General features: G+C 30.6%; 1 protein-coding gene across 1 annotated transcript; it reads right to left on the bottom strand.

The window, feature by feature from the left end:
* Positions 1 to 656: 656 nt before the first annotated feature.
* Positions 657 to 27,043, bottom strand: LOC126849503 (neuroglobin-like). Its single transcript, XM_050591403.1, has 4 exons — positions 26,374 to 27,043; positions 21,444 to 23,271; positions 4,532 to 4,763; positions 657 to 1,415 (listed from the first exon to the last, which is right to left on the bottom strand). The coding sequence occupies exons 2-4, from the start codon at positions 21,635 to 21,637 to the stop codon at positions 1,260 to 1,262; spliced, it is 582 nt and encodes a 193-aa protein (XP_050447360.1). The 5' UTR covers positions 21,638 to 23,271; positions 26,374 to 27,043; the 3' UTR covers positions 657 to 1,259.

Genomic DNA, 27,043 nt, shown 5'->3' with positions numbered 1-27,043 from the left:
AATACATATAATATAAACTTTTCTGAAAAAACTATAAATAATAAAAATGCAAATTAAAATATCTTTTTTTTATGATACAGATTCGATAAATTTAGAAAAGCACGTATTTCATTCTTAAAATATTTTCGTTTTTATCTCCTGGAATTCCTCCATTCGCAGATGATGTTTTATATAAAGAAAAAAAAATGCAAGTAAATAAAAAAATTTTAAAAACAAACCTTTAATGAGGATTATTTACTTTTGTACGAATTTTTTTTATGGATCCTCTCTTTGGCATCCTTTTATAAAACTCCTGATTAAAATCAGGTTACAATCCCTGATTATATTCTGGATAAATTTCAAATTATAGCGCTCAAAGCGTTAATTTTGCTGTCGTCGATGCACTTTGATTTTAGTTTAACTTACTATTTACTTTCTTTTGAAACTAACATTAGAAAAGGAAACAAAGAACCAATTAAATTTGAATTAAACTTAATCGACGTTTGCAGAACTATTCATGAGTTGCTTAGAAGATTTCAAATAACTTATTTATAATTGAGTCCAATTTTTGATTTGGATGCAGAAAAATATATCTCACATTAATAAAATTGCGTGTTTTTCTTCTTACAAATACATACCTAAACAACATATAAATTTTTGAATAATGTCGCAAAGACATCTAAAAAAGTTCAAAATCAATAGACATTTTTTTAAATGGCTTTACTATATATTTTTTGAATCGTCGTATGCATTATTTAGATAGAATAGTTTTTATAATATTAAAAAAAAAAATATACAATTAATTAAAAATCAAATCGAGCTTCAGAATTGTTAAAAACCCTTCGACCGTCGAAAGAATCGCGCGATTCTTTTGACTCGCGTTGCGGCGCGTTTTTGAAAGAAATCCCGAGAGACTGACTCGGGACCGTTTCTCAATATCCGGATACGTTTAGTAGCGAGACCCGCTCGAGGGGAAAAAAGATCTCAGGCCGGCGAGAACATTTACGACGTGAACGCCACGTGCTCTCACATAAATTCGCGTTTCTCGGGAATCCGCGCGAAGCGGATTGAAGAAACGAAGGAGCGACGAATTGATGGCGTGGCGTAAACCAACGCAAGAACGACGATTGTCCCATTGCCGTTTATCGAGGAATCGGCATAGCGATTGTGGCTCTTTTCCGTTCCAGGCATCGGGGGGACCGAGCGAACCGGGGGGGCGGTCAACATTTCGAAGGATCGAGGGCGATCGCGTGCGTGCCGGATCCTCGGGACTAGGACGACTAGGACTTGGCCTTTTCGCTCTGTGCCTTGTCAAAGCCGTCGATCAACGTTTCGATGATGAACTTGATCGTCAGTTTGTAGATGTTCTCCACGTTCTCCGAATATCGATCCTCCAGTGTACGCTCCACCGCATCCAGAAACGGTTTCTCGATTTTCTGAAAGTAAAGCGTTTGGTTATTATATGAAATTAAGATCAAGCATTCAAAAAATTTAAAAAGAAAAGAGTAATATTACTATTTTGCTACATTTAGATTAAAAGCATATTTCCACAAACTGTTAATCATGATAATAGCATAAATAGGAAGTATATTTTGTACTTGAGAAAGCATTTTTCGAATATAATCTCGTTCAAGGATAATTCAATTTTGTTATTTGTGATTTTTCTTAGCCAACAAATTTTTGGCAATCAGAGTGTTCTAAATTTTTTTTTAGAATTTCTATTGTTATATAGTTGTGCTGCGATCTTAGTATCCATTCACAATGACCTCACAGGATTGTCCAACAGAAATTATCAATTCCTATATACAATACAAAATCCATGAGTTGTGTAACTGGAAAAGAGGACAGGCATAATTTGATTTCATGTCAAAGCAAAGATTTGAAATCGTAGACAAACATTCCATGCTGCGAAAGTAAATGCGACACTCCGTGTTATGATCCTTTAACCCATTTTACGGATAATTAGATTTTATCCTCATTTAAAAATTAAAAAATTGAAAAAACTTGATTGCCAATATTTGATCGAAGAATTAATTGATGAAATTGAGTTATTCTCGATCAAGATTAATTCGAGAGATAAATCTGAAATGCCTCTCGTATGAAACATGTTCTCTATTATCATTAATAATTTAATTATAGAATTATCTTCCGTTCTAAATATCGTAATACTACTAATTTAATTTAATATTAATTTTATTTTAATAAAAATTTTTATAATTTTTACTTTTCCAACCACGCACATTTTAAAATATCCTTATTCTCGCTTTTTCCTATACAATTTCAAATTTTATTTCTTTTCTTTAAGAAAATAAAAAAAGGATTTTGGCATGTATTTTTCTTTTTAAAATGTACCAAGAAAATTTTCTCTCCATTACTGGAAAAATAACAAAAGCTTACTTTGCATACATATGAGAGAAATATTTTTGCGCTGAAATCGTTTTTCTTTTTTCTTTAACGATACTTTCTCTTCGATATGCATCACACAGATTATGATTTTTTATACATCACTGTTTCTTATATATTGTACATTATAATTTATATTTATGATGTACGTAATTTATATTTATGAAATACTTGTATATATGTAGCGTATTATTTCTTTACAACAGCATAAAACTCAAATTTTTGTTTTTCTATTTTCCTAGTTCAGCAAATAAATCAGATTACAGATAATTTTAATGACATATTAAAAAAATTGATTGGGTTAATAAAATGAATGCAGGTTTGAAACGCAAATTATTTGAACTGAAAAAGAATATACTTTCGTTTAAATAAATATCAAATTAATGAAGAAAATTATCTGTTTAATGTAATAATTTGCTAGTTGATTTAATATCTATGATTATTAATGTAATGTATATTAACAAGATTTATGTTGTATTAACATGTAATTTGTGCAATAAATTTAATAATAATTACATAGGTAATTACCAGTTCTATTAAGAAATAATATTAAACAATTTATTAAGCATATAATACTCAAATATAAGGCAAAATTCCCTCGATTTTTATTGCTTTAAAATCGCAACAAAAAACTACATTTTTACGTTATTTTTGTGTTGTTTAATTTTCGTTTATTTGCTTCGCAATATACCGATTTATATTTGTGTTACGGCCGAGGGGCCAGAAGCGTTATTGTATCGATTTTCGTGTTCTGAATTCAAAGTATTTTTGATTAACATGATCGTAAATAAAGTTGTGGAATATTTATAAGTCTTATAAGTTACGATTGCTCTCTTCTCATGCATCCTGTATTAGTTTGCACAAAACAAATCGAAGTTACGATATGTATTGTTACACACCTATCTTTTACATAATAATATTCACGTGTTTTATAAAGATATTTTTGATGACACAAATTGTCGACATTTTTAAGAAAACATTATTACATCTTAAAGTAAGAAATATTTGCGCAGCAAATTTGACCTTTTAATTGAGAACTGCATAAATAATAAATTGGTAGAGTCTTTATATTTTTCGTAATAATTTTTGTATATTTATTTTACTATCTTTGTTTTTTTTTTCAAGTTGCTAGAAAGATGTAAGGACTGTTAAAAAAGAATCTTTTCTCATTAGACACCATAGAGTGTCGTAATGTGGCAGACAAATGGCGGACACCAGCTGTGCAACGGATTACGAAGAGCCACGAAGGAGCAAAATACCCGACGTGTAGTAGCAATGTTGAAGTCTCAACGTTTGTTATCCAATCTTTTCCACAGCAAGTGTTTTTTCTCAGTCAAGAAGATGATATAAATTTTGCAAACAAATATAATATGGATATAATAAAATGAAAAGACGAGACAGTAAAGTCATATGACAATAAAAACTTAATACTTAATTAGTTGCATGAGCTTATATTTTATATTGACTTTATTCAGTTCAAATTATAAAAATGTACTAATTAGGATAACAGATTTTATATATAAATATATATAAATACATATTTTTCAACAATATAATGTAATGCAACGAAAATTATTGTATCATATTTATTCCGAGCGTCGTTGTACTTTTATTGCGTACACGATCTTCTGATCTTGAGACAAACCCTGAAATAATTTACAGTATTTCCCAAAAGTTGTCACTTTATTCTCTTTGATTTACATGTTACAAGAGATAAGCGCGACATCCCGAGGGAAAATGTTCGCCATGAAACGCGGGACGTGTCTCCGGCGAGCGAGAAATTTCGCTTTGCATTTCCTCGGTATTGTAGAGTAAACTACCAATGTTCTGACATCTAAGAAGAATATACTCGCGCTCTACCTAACTTTTTTATGTAACAGTATTTTTTCAAAATGACGCAAATTTTTCTAAGTACAAAGTTTTGATGAAGATAAATAATAATATATTATTATTGAGCACTTAATTATTGAAATAATTATAGTATTCTCTATTTTCTTCTCCAGTTATTACAATTTTATTTTACAATCTTATTTTCTCCTCCAGTTAATGGTCGATAAATGGAACACTATCGTATATTTATATTATGTCATATGTCGCGTATGAATATTACAGGATATAAGGGGCATTTGTGTCTTTTTTTAGGACTTACCCAGAAGTATTGCCGGTTGAAGCCGGGGATCTTTGTGTGGGAAGCCCCAACCTCGTGAAGGTACGTCAAGAACGCGTCCATATCGTCCAGGCTCTTGATCCCTTCATCGAGGGTCGACATGACTGTTTTAGCGTGCTCAGCCAGTTCCATACTCGATGATTGCTGTTCCTTCGTCTTCATATCCCGGAATTTTGTGAACATATTTAACAATTCCGCGTTCTCCTCAAACAACCTGGAAGCAGAGGGTAAGTACATCAGACTTAGTTAAAAGAGTATACGCGTTAATTATATACGTGCCAGTATTTATTATTAGAACGATTTCCATCACAAATATTGAGTTAATGATAGTTTGTTTGATACAAAATTGTAATTTCATATAAAAGATTAGTATACTGCATATAAAAGTAAATGTTTTAATTATTATATCTGTTGCTTAATTGTTACACAAAAATGTGTATGATATGCTAGAATAGAAATTTTAATTTGCACTTAATAGTTTAATCTATTTTAATTTATGGCTTGAAATAAGCAATCATCTTTTAAAGATGGAAGTTAATTTTTCTAGTTAATTTTTCTCAGCAAGAGAAATGAAAAAAGCGCAACAATTTTCATTCGGTGGTTAAAAGTGCCTTGAGCGTTCTTGATAAGGTCCCGTCTACTCTGAAGAAGTCATAAATTTCAAACTTAATTTTCCAGTGGCTCAAGATAGATTTTTTCCGCCTTGATACTTTTTCAATGCATTTAACGAAACTCGTGGCGTTTTAATTCCGCGTCTAAAAATTTGCTCTCCAATCCCTTCAAAATACCTAGCATTCCACCAGACTTCATGATATCTTTTATTTCTCTCTAATTGAAAAATCCTCAGGAGAAGACCTCAGGGACAAAATCAATATTGAATTATTGAATTCCAAACTTCATGTCATCTAACGTATATTTATAGCATATTTATAGAAAAATAAATTAATCGTTTAAAAAAGATGCGTAATTTATAATATTTATACTTATAAACAGCTTAACACATTTTTATATATTTTGACAAATGTTTTGAATCGCTCTAACACAATATGTATAGTGTTAAAGAAATCAAAATATTTTGAGTAGTTATACATATATGAGAGTAACGTATGTCATAGAAATTTATTAAAAAATTTTATTACAACGTTGGCATTTCCTTTTTTTCTTTTTCATATATGGCTCTCTTGACTTTGCGCAAAATTTGGGCAATTTTTTTATGAGCCTTCTACCCGTCGAGGTAACGAGTTCCCATGATTGTTGTTATAGTAGCTCGATAAAAATGTTTTTGTTTCATGGATGGCAGATTGCTCTCAGCCATTCATGAAATACCTCTTTACAACGAGGCATTCCAATCTCATTCTTGTCTGGCTAGTGAAAAATGTATGTGCTTGAAAAGAAAAATAAATCGATTTATATTATCTTCGATAGTCTCGACAATCAATAATTATGCAATATATCACAAGAATACATATTATACTTTCTTCCATTTTATATTTTGCGAATAGCATATTATTATAACATGTATTTATACTTGACATATTTATTTATTATTTTTATTTTTTGGATCATGCTGCAAATCATCTTAATAAGTAATAAAACACATAAACACACCCAAATATATCTTATAGCATGGATAAAAAGATAAAATAGCAATTTATTTTTACGTCAGAAAAAATATGCAAAGATAATCGGTACATTTCAAAAATTTGATGTTATCTACAACAACTCGAAAAGAAATATCAAATTGTATATATTTTTCTATCGGTGATAAATTTAAATGAGTAGCATTGCTTTGGAATGATGTATCGTTTTATTTTTATATTAATTTAATTTAGCTCTTGAATATAGAGATTTCAATCACATCTAAAAAAAAAATAAAAAATTGACAAATATTTAATCAATAAAGGTTTTTGTGCAAGAAAGTATGTAAATATAAACACACACATATACATATATTTTTAAATAAGAAAATTTTATATATTTTTATCTATACTAAAGATGGATTAAAGTGGTCCAAAACGTACATTTTTAATACACACTCATTATTAAAATTTAACAATAAAAAATTTCCGGATCAATATCTGTCCTATTTACCAGTTTTCCCATTTAATTGTTAAAGTACTGAGCTTATTGCTGTTATTATTGAACATACCTTTTTATACATATATTTTTTATACATATATTTTTATACATATATTTTTATTATAGCTTTATTATAACGTTTTATATAATTCTTATTAAAATTTTTCATCATATATAATGTTTCACTTTACTATTATTGCTTACTCTGTCTACAGAAATCCCAAATGGTTATAAGACTGATGTTTCATCATTCTGTCATTTTTTGACGTATTTACATACATTATATATATCATGTATATGATAATAATAACAAGTAGTACATCTCCAGCAAACATCAATCAGCATTGAATTGGATTTTTTTTTTTGTGGTGATAGCCTGTGTTTTTGAAGTAAAAATGCCGTAAATTATGATATATTTTTGAGCTTTAGTGAGGGCACAAGCTGTTTGCATGTAAAAACACGCGATTTCTAGACGGAAGGCGAGATTTAAAAGGGGCATAAAAACAAATTTGCATATACCACGATGCAGATGGGATCGACGTGATTGAAGGGGACTGAACGGGGGCGCCTGTTGACCCGGGATACGATAAAATATTTTTAAATGCGGTCGACGGTGTAATATAAAGAGTAGCGGTATCCGTTAGATAAGTTTGGTTCTTATCGTATTTGAGAACAAATTGAAAAGTTTTATATCGGAAATTCATATCCCTTGTCCCTTTTCTCCGTAGAAGGTGCTTAAACCAATGAAATAATAATATTCCCAGATTCAATGCGCATGCAGTTTTTTTCCCACGTTATTGTCCTCATAATCCAATGAAAGAATATCTCTAAAGATCGATACAGTGATGAGTAATTATTAATGTTCAATCAAATATTGGTTGTTGTCTAGTTTTGAATATATAACACGATACATTATATATAACACGATTCTTTTCTCTTTTAGCATGTATATAGGGAGTAAATAAGGATGACAAATATTATATATTTTGTATGATGGAGAAGCAAAGAGATGTATAAGATAGAAACAATTTGAAACATCGCTGTGTGCGATTTTAATGCAATATCGATCTTTTCGTGAGAATCGAGTAATCTTGGTAAATTAATTTGATTTGAGCGAAAAATCTTATCAAAGAACGAACCCAACGTTCGCGTTACCGGATATTAACACATTTGAGCAACGCGCGGTGAAATTAATGCCTTGTATTTCAATTAAATTAAAGTCCTTGGGAAAATCCAGCTGTGTGAGCAATAACACTATTTTTAATTACCTCGAGGAAATCCGGGTCTTAAGACCGTTGCGATGAATAATAAGCCGACATAAATTCCTTGAAAAAAACAGATTATAAAACACGAAACTCGGCAATATTAATATGCGCAACTATGTAGATTTCAGCCACGAATCACAATTGATTGTACTATTTTATTTTTAAATTTTATTGCATATAAATTATAATGCATATGATTATAGCAAATATTAGGTCTTTCTAATGATAGATTTCAATATTGTTGTCAAGCATAAAATATTGCATAGATGGTACCAATTTGTGCAAATTATTTTGTTAATAAATATCTGTCATTCAATACTTCTGGTATTCAAAAAAATAAAATCCATTGCACCAGCTACAAATTTATTATAGGTAAATATTGACTGTGTAAAATATCAGCAATGTGATATCATAAGTATCAAATGCAATATTACGCTGATAATAATTAGTGGTTTGGAATTATGTCGTATTATATTATTAAAAGATAAATAAATATTTAATGACATTAAAATAATATGCATAAACATTTATGTAACTTTCTAACCATACATTTATTAAAATTTTCTGATATATGTATTTGCAGTGACATTAGTAGGTTGATCCATGAATGATTAGCGAATCTAATTATCTACTTTAATTTATATTATTAATATTGAGCACGTACATCATGTTTCTATTTGTAGATGAAATAATAATAATATCTATATAACTTCTTATAAGGTATAACTTATAAAATATTTATTCTTAATAATTATTGTATTGTCAGTGTAATTATTTATCTAATTACTTGTTTTTTGATATGCCATAAAAATGAACAGTACATTTGAATAAGACATTTGAAGTAATTGCCCAAATACTGATATAACAAAAAAAAAAGATTTATTTTTTATGCAGCTTCATAAAAGACTTTGGTAAAAAATAAATTGACACTTCTATTTTAGTAACACTTCTTCTTTATCGTAATATTTTATATAGTTTTTTGGTTTATGTATAGCACTTTGATAAAAGCAATATTTGTCTCTTTTAATACCTAATAACACAAGTTTGTTACAAGTCTCTATAAAATGGTTTTCGGCTTAAAATTTCACTCTTTTTCTCACAAAAAATGCAATTGTATTTTTTGCAAATTTTTTCTGTAATATATACTGCTGAGTTTTTAATTATTTAAAATAAGAGAAAATAAAAAAGATGTGTAACACTTTAAATGTATAATTGACAGCAATACTTTAAAACGCGAAATTGTTTTACAAAGCGTGTCATGAAAAAAATCATCTTTTTCGTCAATAATTTCATTCATCTCGTAAAACTATTAACATGCGCAACCTGCCACTTGGCCGTTGCCAGCTCGGCGGATATGATCCATTCTCTTTAAGAGTGGTACGTGTTCCAGTTTCTCTGACGACCACCCCAAAAAAATCGGTGGAACGTGGCTAACCTTCTTTTTTTCTCAAGGATCCTCCGCTTCATAACGACGGGGTGAATCGACTCGTATTCACTTTGCATGCATAATTTAAATTTTATTATTTATATATTAACATATTTAATAGATCGATAATAATATTCAGATTGTGTTGCATTAATCTGGTTGAATGATGCGATTTGTCAAAAGAAAGGAGATTTAATCCTATTCTGAAAAAAATTTTTTAAATAAATTTATTAGATTATTCGCGTTTTAGCACGATGCTTATAGTACATCTACTTAGAAAAATATTATTAAAAACACATAAGTAAAAAATGTATATATATATATATATATATATATATATATATATATTAAAAATTATTTTATATCAATAGAAATTTTTTGTATCATCATATACAATCAAGAGTATAAGTGATTTTATCGAGCTCTTATTAAAATAATACAGCTAATTTAAGAATGTCAAATATTTTATATAAGCAAAACTTAAATAAAGAAATGGAGATATTTATATATATATATATATATATATATATATATATATATATATATATATGTGTGTGTGTGTGTGCAATAAGAATTATGTCAAATATAACTTGACTATACATTTCTGCGTTAAATTAGTTTGCGTTATGCATTTAGGAAGTAAGCTTTAACTCGATAATGTGGTGATAACGTATGCATAAATATTTAAGAGTAGTCTGCTTGCCCATTGTGTGTTATTATTATTTTGTTGCGTGACACTTAACTATAGTAAGCAACGACATTTTTCTACGATACGACTTTTTTTATGCATGTTTTATATGTACACGCTAAAAACACAAAGCTGCTCTTACCCGAGAAAGCCGTTTATTTTTACATCAAAGTTACTACTCGAATACATTTAGCGCACGTAGTTGCTTTATTAATTCTTCCATGGCTAAGTGAGATATTTTTAATGTCCTGTTGGAATGTTCTAAATTACAATTGCTTTTCTATCTCAGAAAATATTGATTTCCTTAATATTGCTAGAGAAAAGCAGCATGCGTATATAAATAAAAAATTATTATGATTAAACATTATTGTAGAAGTTTTTTTTTTTTCGTTGCACGCAAGAGTCAATCATACATCACTTCATTTAAATATTTGTATTCAGCGCAGAAAACGATGAGGGATTGTATAATCGAGGAAGACAGAAAGATATCGATGAATAAATTTGATGTATAAATTTGCCGCTTAAAAAAAATGCGATCGACGCGTCGCGTTGATCACGCTTGTAGTCATTTATTGATTTCCGAGGCTGCCGCTGGACCAAAGGCTGCTTCGATTCTGCTCTCCCTCTCTCTCTCTCTCTCTCTCTCTCTCTCTCTCTCTTTCCCGCTTTCTCTCTCCTTTGTAACTGTTGAGGATGATATGTATAGCTGGTGCAAGCTTAATTGAGTTACCTTAAAGCTGGATGTCTGAAGGAAATCGATGAGCGCGTATGCATATATGTATGCAGAAATATACAGTATAAGCGAAATATACACGTTTGTCGTAGGAAAAAATAATTAATTAATATAATTAATTATTTTTCATAAATATAATAAAGATAATTTGCATTTATTCCATATAATAAAAAATGAAAATTAGCACAATGTTAATGATAGAATATCTCATCTCATGAGTATTGATATCTGAAAAATTACGCGAAACTAAACATTATTACAAACCAATTACGTTGTTATGTTCAAAGGGCGTAGAAGGTTTATGGTGATGCAAATGTATATTGCAGAACTCTTGTATCATAACTATTACTGTCTTATTTTCCGAGATATTTACCTTTAATATAAATATATATATATATATATATATATATATATATATATATATATATAGCTTAGATCTAAATTACGCGTGAGGTTACACTTACGCGCTTGTGGAATGCATATAGGAACGTAGTAGATTTGTCAACATTGAGATACAATTCGGAATTCCAAGATTAATCTTATCCAAGGATAATCATGTATTGTGTCGCGTATCTCCCTTTCTTGTTACACGCGCACACTCAATCTAAGAGATATTTAGAGAATTCAAGAGAAGATTACTCAATTTATGTATATATTACTCAATAAATTATGCAATACGAAGAGAGAGAGAGAGAGAGAGAGAGAGAGAGCAGCGCTACTGATATTAATTTTGATAGCTTAAATTTTGTATTCTAATCATTTTTCATTTTCTTATTTTAATTAATAAAATTTCAGATTCATTTAATCTAATAAAGAAAAAGTGTAAATAAAATTTAACAGTATCTTTTATAATTTTTTTCTGCAGAATATAAAAAAGTTGATATAGGTGGTATTAAGATTAATCTACCTAAATGACTTTATTTTGTCTTAATGTTTTTGCAATGTTATTTTGAGTAATAATAATTAAAACTATACGAGATATTGAGTGTTTTATTAATTATATCGACGCATCACGCTTGAGTAGCTCACAAAATTGAGTGAAAATCGAAGTTTTATGCGCGTATATGCGAGAAATATTAAATTGTCACAAATATGAAGTTGTTTAATGCAATTGCGTGTCAATAGTGCAACATTATCAGGCATGGTTACTCTTATTGGTTTCGGCAATATTGGATCGAACAGTTATAAACAAGTTGAAATATCTTGATTAAAAGCGATTGTTTACAACGCAATTTTGACAAAATTAAACTTAAATTGTAATCTGCCATATCGGAATTAAAAGTTTAAGTTGCAAAAGCGGAAAGAATTTTATTTATCCATGAATATAACATTAATCGACCGCAATTCAAATTATATCTTCAGCTTTTAATTTCACATTATTTATTGGGCAAGTGTTGCTTGTATTTAAGACAAAATTAATTTAGATTTCTTACTATAGATAAGAACAAAGGGATAATTTTTCTTTTATCATTACATATGTATTATCTAAGCCAGATAGAATAATTATAGCAATCTTTTGTTATTTATTTTCTGTGCAAAAGCTTTTGTGGAGAATATTTGAAATATATTGGTATAAATTGTCATATTTTTTACACTTATAATCGCATAGAGAGTTATTAAATACGATCTTTTTCTTGAATCTTTTTCTTTTCTAGCCATGAAAGAAAATTTTTCATATCAAATTGGTCTATTTTCCAGAATAAAAGTAAATTCTATTTTCACATTGAATCATTTTGATGTAAACGTTGACTCAGCTCTACTATGTTAGTGCTTCGTATATTGTAAAAACGTCAATATCAGGAAACGTATTGCTCGTTGACCAAGGAAAAATAGAAAGAGCTCACATATGTTTTTAGAACAGAGCTTCGACGAGCTCACCTAGTCTGTTAATTAGTACGCTTGTTTTTAAAATGTATACACGAGATGATTGTATGCAAAGTGAAATTTTGCTGTAACGAAAAATTTTATTCAATAGAATTTCAATAAATATAATGCGACAGATTTTAATGCTTTTGTTTTGAAGTCCAAAGTCGAAAATAATGCCATGTGTGGAAAATTCTATTTGTATTAAGTTAAATTTCTAGCTATGTGTAACAGAATGACATTTCTGTGATATTAAATTAAATGTTCAGATTAGTTTGCAATATTGTAAAAAATTGTAAAAAAAACTGTTAAAGTTTTTAAATTATTGACATTTTACAGAATTGCGATATTACTTTAAATAGTATTAAAGAGAGAAAAAGAGAGAAAAAGAATATAAAACACTTGATTAACTCTTGTGTGTGTTCCTTTTTTAATTTAAGCATAAACTATGTATTTTTATAGGTGTTTTCTTGCTAGACTGTTCTTATCTATTTTTATTGATATACTTTATCAGATTTACATATATATTGATCTGAAGACGCATCATATATATTACATAATCGAATAATTCATAGAATGAAAGTATATACACAGTTTTCTCTTAATAACTTATTAAATATATCAACAAAAAATATATATTTAAACTATTTTATATAATATATATATATATATATATATATATATATATATATAATTTTTATATATGAAAGATATATAAATATATTTATTATATACATATATATGTATATACATATATTGTGATTATTATAAATATTTTATCAAGATAAAACAAAATCGAATGACAAGGACACATTTAAATGAAGGATTAAAAAGCTTGAATTAAAGAAATATTTAAAAGAAGTCTTATAATAAAATTATTAATTATCTGATATATAATATTAGAGGAGAATGGACAAAAATTGCAATCAAATTTTTATTAAAAAATGATTAAAAGTAGAAAGTAGGAAAAGAAGTGAGATTGACAATTAAAATAAGCAATTCAAAGACAATGACATTTATCTGATTTAATCAGTATTACTGTAGTATGATTTAATTAGAATCAAATTGAAGAGAGATGAATTCAAATACTCTTATAGAATAATGACTTTTTTTCTGAACAAACTCATTTATTTTACGTCTCAAAAGCAGAAAGCACTGTCATCATTTTCACGTTAAAATATCGTCTTTGCGAACCCGTTTTGTGTGTTCGTTTTCTCATCGCGTGAGTTCAACTAGGTCCAATATCACGAATCGCTCCATTTGCGCACGAGTAAATAGATAGAACGCAGAGAAAACTATATCATCTTAAAGCATGAAAGATATTTTTGACGCAAGTGGAAAAAAGAGAAATATATCGTCTGCGGTATACATCGTGTGTTGATTGAGTTGAGAAATTATAAAATTTACCGCGCTATGATATTTTGTGTTATCGTCATTTCTTCCGCAAAAATAAAAATTAACACAAAGAAATATAATTTATATTTAAAGTATATGCTTTATTAGAGTTTTATATTCTTTATAAAGCTTTATGTAATTTTAGAACTTTTTTAGAAATGTGTAAGGCGTATTGAAACAAAAGCTTTAAAAATAAGTAAAAACATTTTTTTAATTATTTCCGGAACTTTAGTTATTTTTCCATCTTTTCGGGGTATCTAACGGCTTCATACAGCATCGAGCGTTTTTCGCATTATTCCTATTTTAAGTAATCGGAATTCTGATCCTGTTCCATTGTTTTCACTCATCGCTTGTCATACGCACTCAGTTTCCCTTTGTATGATAGCCTTTCTCTTCTCATTGGTCAATAATAATAAAAATGTCCTGATGCTCCCAGCATATACCATTGGCGTAGAATCTATCGGACAAAACTGCGAAAAATATTCTTCCGTGTGAATGAATAGATTTACTTTGTGAATAGAGACTTGTTCTTGCGGTGAAAACGCAAAGATAAAAATGAGTCATTTGATTGACAAAAAAGAGATAAACCGCATGCATTGAGGAGAGAAACATATTGATTATGTCGATGATCATTTTAGGATTCTCGTAATTTTTTTCAATTTGGAATAAAAAATTATTATATTATTTTATCAATAGATATGTGTCAATATACAGACTTTCTTGCCGCATTTATGTATTGCTATATGTATACACATATTTTGTTATAATAAGAGTTTCACAAGATACTCACTTTTTATAATATTAGGGATTATAAAGACGTCAAATACGAGATAATAAAAAATAAGGAAAGATAATAATATCTATTTCGCAAACACAATGCAAAAATAGAAAGATGTTATTTAAATGAGAGTTTTTGGCTCCTTCCTCTAATTCTTGAGATAAATTTAGTGATTTAACTCTTCGTGATTCGCCCCTTTTGTATATATGCTGTGTATCAGACTTACGTGAATACCCAAGGGAGCACCGATACTAGGATAGTCCTTGTTTCTCGAAGGATTGCGAAAAAGCGAGATAAAAAAAGATGAAATGAAGAACGAGTTCTTCTATCAGATAATGTGGGAAGGAAAGAAAATATGAACGACCGGTTGTTTATTTGTAATTTACTGAAACATGAATCTAATTTGAAATTTGTTAAATCGCTTATCATTTTCTGAACAAATTGTTTACCGTTTCAATTGGAATTTATCAAAATTAATATAATTAAATCTAATCTTTTAGAATTTTAATTCTGAAACTCTGAAATATTTTGATAATAGCGAAAATGTGAAAGAGATTTGATATAAACAAAGATTTCTATCGCATTGTTTAATAAAATATGAAGAAATATATATATATATATATATGATCTTTGGATGCGAATCGAAATTTAAAAATGTAATTCTGTACTTTTTCGATTTTTTATGCAATGAATTTTTAAAGTAACGTTTACTCTCTCTTTATTGCCTGCAAAAACTAAAAAGAAAATATGATTAAATGTTTTTAAACATTCCGCATTTAAAATACTGGGTAAAGTGCTTCAGATAAATTTTTATCTACTAGTCATAATAATAAAACCAGAAATAAGTGATATTTAATGTTTGGTGAGTAAGCACTCTTTTTCTATGTAATAGGAGATGCTCTTTCTTCTATATAATATACTTGAGAGTCATTGAAATTGATAAGCTTGTTTCTAATATTGAGTTTTCAAAATACATGTCAAAAATATGAATATTTATTTAGAAAAAATTAAATATTTAAAAACAAAATTGTATAACTTTTTTCAATATCTAAATCGTCAAACTCAATATCTATGAAAATTCTTAATTTAAAGAAGAGCTACTTATTTATTACTCTTTTAAACGCACCTGCTATAATCACGTACCTGAAACTCTTATAAACATTTCTCCCTTGAGTGCCCCGCAATAAATATTAATAAAGTACGCAGTATGCGAAGAGAAGGCGAACATGCAGAACGTAACGTACATGTGTGTACACATGTGTGTTTATGGTTAAAAATACGCACGTGAAGTTACATGTAATAATTCAGTATATATAATCATCATACCTAATATTTAGAAAATTTTTCAATTGCAAGAAGGAAACTCTTTGCAATTGATTTACGCGCAATTTTCTATCGTAGAAAAATGGGACGAGAAACGCATTGATGCGCATCCGTGTATTTATAAAAGACAGATATAGCGAATTGTTTTGCAGCATTTCTAAATATTTAATCAAGTTCGTAAATTTATCTGTGTATGTTTTCTCATTGATTCTACGAGGAAACTGTTCTAGCCAATAAATCAGCAGATTTTCTTGTACGATAGAATCGTGCGAATGATCTCATAAATGCGAGTCAAGTCGAATTTCCTCATCAAATTTGAGGCTATTTAAATCAATTATGATGAGTCAAATTGTTTTAAAATTGTTATATTGTTAACTATTTTAATTGTAATAGAACATTATTTTTTTCAAAAGTATTATTTTCTCAATAATACTTTTATGTATTCTGGCATTTTATGATCAATGTGGTTGTTTCACTTTTTACTTCAATTTATTTATCAGTATATTTCTAAGAAAAAAATATTGGAAATATATCAGCTATGCTTTTCAAAATGTGTATCTTCGAAATAAAATATAAGTCAAATTAAATAATTCAATTTTGCATTTAATCTTTTAATTATTATTCTGGATAATATAGAGCGCTAAATTTACAATTTTAATTACTTTAATTAGCGCTTTTTTAATGCGTTACAGTTCTAAATTATTCCATTCTATTCCTTTACGTCGGCAAAGGTCGGACGAATATATGTAATAGAGGGAAAAAGTCGCGGTAGAGTCAGGCGTCAGTTCGCCTGATAAAAATAAAAAAAAAAGGATGTGAAGGGAGCGGACAGTCCGGGTTATGCTCGCTCGATTGTTCAACTTAATCGCCGTCAATCCAATATCGTAGATGAAATAGGCACGATGGGGTTCTCGCATGGCCGTCGACGATGCGGACTTTTGATTTGAAGAACTTTAATCTAACGAGAATTCACACACACGCACGGTGTTCTCCAACGAGACGTAATCTCGTTTACGACATATTAGGATTGGATCAATGTCCGATTGTGCCTATGTTGAAGGATAAACGACAAGCTGCTCTTCCACCTGTTTGACCGTATGCTTCAATTAAAAGCGAGGGACCTTCTGGAATCTCAATTATAACCCGCCGATAGAATAACGCTTATCGGGAATTTCTGAGAATTCGCTTTGTCGATGCTATTGCAATTTCGGTGTATTGTGACGAGAAATATAATCGTATTTTTCTTCAAATCGAAAATGTCTTTTTTGTAATCTCTTTTTACAAGAAGTTTTAGAATTTGTGATTTAGTGAGATGATAAAATAGATTTAAACAGATTGTGTATTCTATAGTAAATAATTACAAAATTGGATATCTTTTATTTTTGTAAAATGTTTCTAAATTGAAACTCTTTGTAAAATGTTTCTAAATTGAAACTCTCTGAGCTAAATTGGGACTCAAAAATTATTAGAATTTAAATTAGTCAAGATTAATACAAGGTTAAATTTAATTAGCAGTTGTATAAAACTATCGCGATGTGACAATTTAGTTTATTGTTATTATTACATTGTTTGTAAGATGAGTCGCTAATCGCCTTGAAGATTTCCAAACTTAGCATTCTGGAAAAATGTGTACTTAATAAAAAATAACGTAATTTATTTATTGAAACAGAGAAAGAGAAAGAAATTTAAGAAAAGAAACTTAAGAAAAAATATATTATATGTAATTTTATAAAATATTTAATTTTTCGATGAGATTTTTCTTCATTCTAATTACACATTTAAAATAATCATCACTGAAATATAAAAACATTCCACAATTGGATTAGTCAAAAATTTTATAGATTTTGAAAACTCTGTTCAAAGAAATGTCAGCCCAGATTTTATCAAATATCGGCGTTTCATATGAACGGCGAGATTCATAAACTGCAAATTAAAAAGTTAACAATATTGTGACAATATAACAAGCGCTTTTGTTGAATGGCAAACTGGAATAGGATTCAGCCAAATGGTAGATATTGCTGCAGTTTGCTACATTCGTGACCAAAAGACTGCGAAAGGATGTTCCTAACAGACGTTTTTCGCAGCGGTATATAAAGTAATACTTTTCTAGCTAGAAAGCACACATCTCTGAAGTATTTCAGGGCATCCTCCCCGTCAAGACGACGACTCGTCCGTAATTGGAGGCTCTTGTCAAATTTTTTGGAAAAATTAGCAAGCACGAGTGCCAATTTTTTTATGTTTAGTGCTTGGTGAATTAATTGTAAATTCTTGTAGATTCGAATGAAGCGTTCTTCGCAAAGATTTTTGCAATATGACTTAAATTTATTTTCTTCCTGGAGAAAAGCATCGAAATGGAAGACACGTCTCATACGAAATACTTTGGAACAAGATATTATTTACATTGTACTGGGTCAGTTATTTATGGAAGCTTTTTAATGGTGTCATGTGCAACATTTATGAAAATCGATTTAATTTTCTTGTTCGCGAAACATAATGGCAAACTATTTTTTTTTTCTGTGAAATATAATATAAGGTCTAATCCTCTCTTATTAGCATGTAATGAAAGGAATATATTATTTTTATTTATCATCATAAAAGAAATGGTGTATAATGATAATAATGTAACTTTTTACTTTGTTGCATCTAAGTGAAGAATCTTAATATATCACTTGCTTCGTAATTTAAAAAAACTTTAAAGAGATTTACTGCTTTGTAAAATAAAATTGCAACCTTTATCAAAAATACGCTCAAATTTCTATATATTTTGCGTTTTAAGCTAAAAAACAAATTTAATTAATCAAATAATTAATGTTTGCTTTGTGACAAACAATAATTTATAAAATTTACTTTTATATTATAATACATATATATATAGATACATATTTTTTTTTTTTATAGCAAATCATAAATATCTGATGTAAAAAATTGCACACACAAATACTCTAGTTCCTTTTACTAATATTATCGCTTTAATTTTAAGAACAGAAAAATTCGTGTATGTTTGTTAAGGATTAAACGATCTCAATTACGGTGGTTTCGAAATAGATGTATGCTTCCACGTTCATCTGCACGTCACAGCTTTGTATGATCAAATTGCAGGGTCTCTAGAAACAAGATTATCCCTCAGTTCGATGCACGAGCGATGACACGACCGACGCGACGGTCGGTTTACGATCCACCGATAGGCATTCTGTGTGCAAAAGAACGTCAGTGAAAACGGGCGGAAGGGAGCGTAAGGATTGACGAGTACATCCACCCTCTTTCAGGGTTGCGTCTGACGTTGATGGCAGCCTTGAAGAGCCTAAACGCTCAACTAATCACGTAATGGCGCGTGACACGATGCTATATCCCAACTTTGGAAAATGTATATGGCCACCATCTTCTTACGGAAGACGGAATTTTCAACACGGTCTTCCTTTTAATATTAATACTTTGGCACCCTCGAAAGACGGAATTGATTTCCGGTGTGTGATTCCGCACTTGCGAAATTTTAAGTATATTATGAGAAATTTTTTAATGGAGATATCGCTTACTGTCACGTCGAAATTTCAGTTATAATAATTCTACGGTACTCGTGATAATTTTTACCGCGTGAATATCAGTATAAGTATCGGAATTTGTATACGACAACCTGTTATTTGTAGTCCCAAAGAATTTTTTTTTTATATCTTCTTACCCTCATAAAGATGGTTAAACGAGAATATATTTAGTATATTAAATTTTGCGCAATTATTAAAAGATTTAATACTAGAAAATAGGCAGTTATTTAAAAAAATTTGATATCTAAGTAAAAGTTTGCTAAAATATCGCTAAAGAAAATATCTATGAATCGTATGTCTCGTATATGTCTGAAAATATCTAACTTATTGTAAAAAATATTTTAAATTGTCTGGAAACAGATGTTAAAAATTACAGTTTTCGTAAAAGTTATAATGATAGAAATAATAAAAAAATTAGGTTCATATTTGTGTGCGTATGTACCTATGTAACTTTATCACTGAAAAATGCAAATTTACTTGACCTGGAAAATTCAGAAAATATGTTTTTCTAATGCTGTGTGTGTATATATATATATATATATATATATATATTGCATGTAACAGTTTTTTAGTTATGCTCTATATATATTGCACATAGCAAAACTTTACTTGTATTTCTTGTTTACGAAATTATCCGGATGATGAGTTACGTGTTTATAGCGAAGACATGCACATATTTTAGCGGATAAATTAAAATCGTAAAAGATAATTGTAATTTTCTTTTTAAATGTTTATAAATGTTAAGTATTCTGTTTTTTTGTAGCATTTAAGCATAAAATATAATTTATTATTAATTTTACATAAATAAAAAAAATAATAGACAAGTCGAAAATATTATGCATTGTAATCAGTTGGTAAATGTCAGTTCATTTATTTTTAATGATATCGGAGTATTATTTATCAAAATATTATTAACTCAATTAAAAAAATTATTAGAGTCAGAAAAGCTCAAATATATACCTTTAATCCAATTTCTAGAGGTGGAGAGATAAAGTGTTACAGTATTATAAAGTGACGACCACATCATTTGATCGATAATGTGTGAAACAAGTGAAAAGTATAAAAATATTCCAATAATTATAGATGTCATCCTTAACGCTAAGAAATTATATCGAAATAAAGTCATGTAATTTTTAATGTTTTGCTAACGCAAAGTTCAATTATTAATTTATAGTTAACAATTGTGAGTTAATAATTTATTGCATGACCTATTTCAATATGTGAACTGCAAATCAAAGAGACATATATTTTTGCAATTCTTTAAAATAAAAAATAAAAAGTACGTTGTTATATTATATATTTTCAGTAATAATATCTCACCACGTTCAATGAAATATTGGTATATCATTTATCGAGATACCTTAATTGGCTTATAGGATTGCCAGGATGAGAGGATTTAAATCCTCTTAATATTATTTCTATTATATCTGTCTATATATTTTGAAAAGATCGCTTATTGCATTTAATTGAATTATTGACCAATGACAATAATTGATAAATGATTTAATTAGAAACTACAAGAAAAAAAAATATATAAGAGAGAAAATAAAATACTTTTTTGTGCGAAATTAATGTAACGGAGAGTGTTATTAGAGTTTAAAATCGTATATAAAATACGATCTTTCCACGATATATGTATATCGTGTTCTCGTTAATGTGAATATGTTAATGTAATATACATATATCGTGTTCTCGTTTTTAGCGCGTGAAAATACGATCATTCAAGAGTCATATGTTCGTTTGAACGTTCGTTTTGCAGCAAGCGAGTCGTAAAAGACTCGCGACGTTAACGATGGCTTACATACCTTATGAACATATATACGCCCGTAGGCTCCAGTGCTCTGGAGACCGCTTTCCAACTGGCGATAACCGTAAATTTTTGCCTGGCTGTGAGCGGAAGTCGCGGATCTGTGGCGGCCGGCGGCGGTGGCGAAGAGCCATCGTTTCCGCCCTGATTGCGCGATTTCGTAGCGGCCAGTTTGCTCAGTTCGCAACCCATGTTGTGGCTACAAGTCCCAAACGCGACTCCCTGTGTCGCGAAAGACACTAACTGATCTGGCGAACCCGTAACGTGGGGGACGATCACCACTTTGCGATCACGCGGCGGCACTTCGATTCCACTTCCGCTTCCTGCCACTTTCGTCCAAGTTTACAACGCATCGGCGGGCCCAAAAAATCGCACTGCACTATGTTGAGCTCGATGACATACAAAATACCATCGATGATGACAAATCACGAATCGGCAGTAAAAAGACGCTTTAGATAAAGAATGCGTTATATAATTAATTTCTTAAGTCATTCGCGCGTAATCTTTGCTCTCTACTCCTGAACACAATACGCGTGGTCGAATTTGAAGAAATCGCGTGTCTTTGTTAGAGTCTACCTTTTTTATTGTTACTAAATCGTCGACTGTTATGACGTAACCGTTAAAAGCGAATGATCGAAGGAACTTGCCGCTTCACTTCGAACACTTTGTGGCCGATGAGGAAGATTCACATCCATGTATTATTTTAATGTGCGACATGTGATCTTGGCGAAAAGTAGCGTGTTTTTTAAAGCGAGCCAGCCGCTTCTAACAATAAGCTGATCATCTGTGAACGATCATTCGCCATCGCTGACAGCGTGAAGATAAACAAAGTACACTTCGTAGAAGCTTTTCCTCTTCGTACGGATTTTATTTTGTACCCGATATATTCTTGATGCGTATACATTTATCCTTTCTTGTAATTAAGTACACGATGGTTTCACAAGATGCACATTAATTCACCCCCATATTCTATTCATCTCTCATTCGGACGTCCCCCATCTTCACGGTTACCCGTCACTTGAAACTCGCGTGTTCTTGTTGCTGCTTTTCCTCTTCACACCAAGTTTTCCGAGTTCATCTATTTAGCTTCTTCTCCCCCATTTCCCTTTCAACATCAATTCTCACCACTCCAAATCTTTCTTTTTTATTTTCATCAAGATCTCTGCAATTTATCGTACGTTTTTTGATCCTAAATCTTCTACTATCGATTTCTCCACTTTTATCACTAGAGCTTTATATCAGTTTATGGTCGTCTTATTTTCTCCGAGGATATCTGTAATTGCTTTCCTCCAGCAATTTCATCCAATTTTCTCTATCCACGTCTTTTCTTTTCCTTTTTTTTGCACGTTTTGTTTCCAATATACAAACTCATTTTCTCGTTTCACTAGAATCTATCTGTTTCCTCGCTATTAAATCTTTTTTTATTATTTGTTTCGTATTTATCAGGCTTTTATCTCATACATTTTATTCCTTATTTTGCCCTTTTTTCCTTTCTTCGCTTCTGCTTTTTTCTTTCATCCGTTCTTCTCTTAATAAGACTTGTATATTTTCATTAAGTGTGCAAATTATATTCTTTCATTGTTTTGTAACAACAGATCCACTTTTCTTTCTCAGAATCTCATTAGACTCATTAACTCTTTACAAAGCTTTGATATAACGCTCTTCATGTACTTGTTATTTGTTGTCATCACTGATTGTTCCTTGAATTATTCAAGATTTTCATCAATAAGTGTACAATTCACTTCATTTGCTTCACTGGTCCAGTCGGTGAGTATGCAAACAGCTTCCTTAAGCATCTTCATGTTTCTCCATTTCCAGAACATTAACTGGAAGCATACGCCGCGATGATATCTTTCACATTTACGGAGCGGAAGGGTCGATCGATCTCATTTGCGACCAACATACTAACTCGACAGCGAATGGCAGATCGGGGGGAAGTTGAAGACATGCCAGACGATCTAGAATGTCGGAAAGATCGACACTCGATATATAAAATGACAAATGAAGCTGTCGGGTTGCCATTATCGATACAAATGAATCTGTTAAATATGAGAAATGGTCTTCTAATCAGAGAATTGAAAAGCATGAGAAATATATTTGCCGTTCAAGCTTTGCTGATTTACGCTTCAATAATGCATTGATATCATCGATCTATTTAGTTAATATTTTAAATATAAAATATTTATTATTGAATTATCCCGCAAAATTCGATGCAATTATAATAAATCTCTAGAAAATGAGACTAAATAAGAAACAACAAATATAATAAATCTTACATTATAATTTTACTTTACTTGTTTATTTAATATATCACATATATCATATTTTTTTAAAATGATTAATTAAATGATAACATTTTTAATAAAAAAAAAGTTGCATACTTAATACGTTTGCACAAAATTCTGTTTATAATTTTAATTATAAAATGATAATCTGTTGCTGCCTCGCTTCATCTTTTTTATGCGAGAAATTAACGCTTTCTCATTACTCGACATCAGTCCAGTTTAGTCACGAAGACCTCCAAAGTTTTGCTGTTAGTTCGACAACATTGAATGACGTGATGCTTCAATTACCGTAATGGCGGTATCAGATTTGATCAGTTCAGAGGGATGAACAAGAAATCTTAGCAGACAAATCTTAGCCAAGTTGGACGTCAAGCGCCGTCGAGCAGAAGAAACGAAAGAATCGAAAGCGGCGAGGCGGAATTCCGGCGACATTGATGGAGGAGTTTTGAGGGATGTAGAGGGTGGTAACCAAACTCATCTGTGTCATTGCTCTCCGTTCGATTTTTGTCGGATTCGAAAAGCACGTCAAAGACACTCAAAATAACTGGACGATAGTACAAGGGGACGATAGTACAAGGCGAGAACTCGACGATAAGTAGATGAAAGCGTTATAAGGCAGCCCCTATATTCTGTTCTATCGGGACTGTATATCGTTAACTTTACGTCCGAGTTGTCCGTCTACATAGAAAACGCCGGACATATCTCAACGTTGATAAGCATCGCCGCTAAAGTTTAGCGGAAGTACGTAAGAAGCGTGCCGAGTGTAACTCAGATAACTTAAATGGCTTTTGAAGTTTCCGATACAAAAAGTGTAAATGCATCTCGTTAAAATGAAAACCCATCGCAGAAGCGAAGGGATGTTGTCAGTATCAGTAACATCGACCCTTAATGCGCGACCTTTACAGCCGTATGTCATTTCAGATATCGAATACGATATGATGCATTCGTGTAGGAAAGTTTCGGTTATTTATGCGGCTGCTCAAGTAAATATTCACGAATATAATTTTGTTGCTCAATGAAGAAAATGTCTCTAGTTCTTACTGTCTTCTCACCTTGCATTCAACGCTAAATTTATTTGTATTTCACCCGGAATTTTATTTGCTTTTTTACATCGTTTTTATCTTTTTATCTTACATCAATATAGATAAAAAAGAATCAACAAATGCATTTTGTGTTCACTCGATTCTCATAAATATTTATGCAATGGTCATACATAAATGTTTCTTTAAATTAATTATTATATATTACTATATTTTATCTTTTAAATAAATATCCGCGTTTATATTTTACGAAAAAATATCTTTTAAGCTAATATCAAATTAATTTAATTTTGATAGATTAAGCTATTGCGATATTATGGTAGCTCAATGATTGCGTTTATTTTGTCATCAATCTAAGATAAGGATCAGACAGCAATAAATGCGATAAAAATATGAATCTTTGCGTTTGTCGTTGTGTTTAAAAAATATGGAAATAATCGAATGAAACCGAATAATATGCAATTTATCTATTAATGAATGTTATATCATCGTTACTTTGGGAAAAGCGATAAAAGATGATAAAGAGACTGACATGTTGGCGCGATAAGAGCATTATCACTGGCCTTTTAGAATCGATCCATCATCTCGAGCGAGACTTGCGGAAATTATACTTTGCGGACAAATCGTTACAAATCCAAATTGAGTCATTTCGCTTAATAATGTTTCGGCGTATGCTAATTTCATGACGCATTCTTAACAAATTTTGTTCATACATTTTGAAAAGTTTATGAAAAGGTCTTTGAATATATTTTATAAATTTATAAAATTTATCTCTAAAATTATTTTATCCGCCTAAAAATATTTAAATCATATATGTCAAATTATACATGTATATACTTTATATCTTGAAGGGATTATATGAGAGTTTGAAGCACAGCATCGTTTTTAAACATCTCATGCCCTACTTTCCTGATCTCTTTATCTGTGGATTCTCTGATAATAGGAATCGGTTTTCTATTGATTAATAGAAAATCGGTATTATTTTACTAAATCATCTTTTTCTTTGCGATTTTTTAATATTCTAGTTAAATGAAAGAGTTACTGTTTTCTCTTATTATCTCAATGTAAAGAGATCCTTGTAAATCATTTTATGAAAACTTTTTATGATTTTCAAATTAAAAGTTATCGATATATTTCGACATATTTTTGAAGAAAATGTATTCTAAATTAATCAGAGAATCCACAGATAAAAAAAAAATGCAAACGAAAGAAATGAGAATTACGATACACTTTATGTCTACTATTTTTTTCGCGCTAGGATTCTTTTCACTAAGATAATATAATAGTAATTTTACATATGCTTTTAAATCAGTTTAATATATAATTTAAGCAGGTATCGCAATCAACTCCCCCCTCCACCATCTTTCTATCCTATATCATGATTGGTATCAATATTGAACATATACATTTATCCAAAGTTAATTAGTCGCAATAAATTCGGGAAACATTAATCATCGTGCCAATTTTGCAAATGATGCATCGTTTGCACTAGCGCTAACGTGAAAAATAGCGGTCGATCCCGGCAGCCTTGAACGCATTTATGGAGACTCGAGAGAAGAGCAAACAAACGGTTTCACTACTGAAAGATAAACTAACAGCTTACGGAGCGAAATTCGCTTCGCCCGCGTGCTGCAAATTTCCGTCACGCATGTCTCGATGCGACGCACTAGCACGTTGTCGCGATATATATCACTGAACTCGCGTCTCTATCAATTTCCCGTCGTCATTGGAAAATTATCTATATATGACGATCGAGTTCCGTTCCGTCGAGGATCAGCGAGAGGATCGTCGAAGCAATTTGCGAAAGCGCCGGGCTAAAAGAGAAAGAGAGAAACAGAGATTCGCTCTTACTCTCGAAATTCCTTAATTTAATCGCCAACTTATGACGATTTATACATGAATCACCGAGTATCGAAAATCGAGCGGTGGATCGAGTAAGTCGTTCGTTTCCTCGTCGCTTTCGCTCCACTCGCGTGTCACCACGGATCGATTCGCGCGTCTCATCCACGTTTTCTCGCGACGTTCACGAGCCGCCGCTTTCGAGATTCTCGATACTCTCGCGTCGTGGAGGCGGAAAAGTCTTTCTTCCTTAGCGTCCTCGATTCCCACGTTCGATCGCCCGCCTCGCCACGATTCCGCCGCGTCACGCGCGCGTGCGAGCCAAGTGCGTTTTCTCGACGCGTTCCTCCTCGACGCGTCGTGATCGTGCGGCGCGCGTTTTCTATCTTTAGAATATCTCCCGGGGCTCCCCGGCCGATATACTTGTCGCGGTA

The sequence above is a fragment of the Cataglyphis hispanica genome, chromosome 5, assembly GCF_021464435.1.
Source record: "Cataglyphis hispanica isolate Lineage 1 chromosome 5, ULB_Chis1_1.0, whole genome shotgun sequence".
NCBI lineage: Eukaryota > Metazoa > Arthropoda > Insecta > Hymenoptera > Formicidae > Cataglyphis > Cataglyphis hispanica.
Note: the sequence above shows the minus strand (reverse complement) of the source record. Positions and strands in the feature narration are given on the sequence as shown.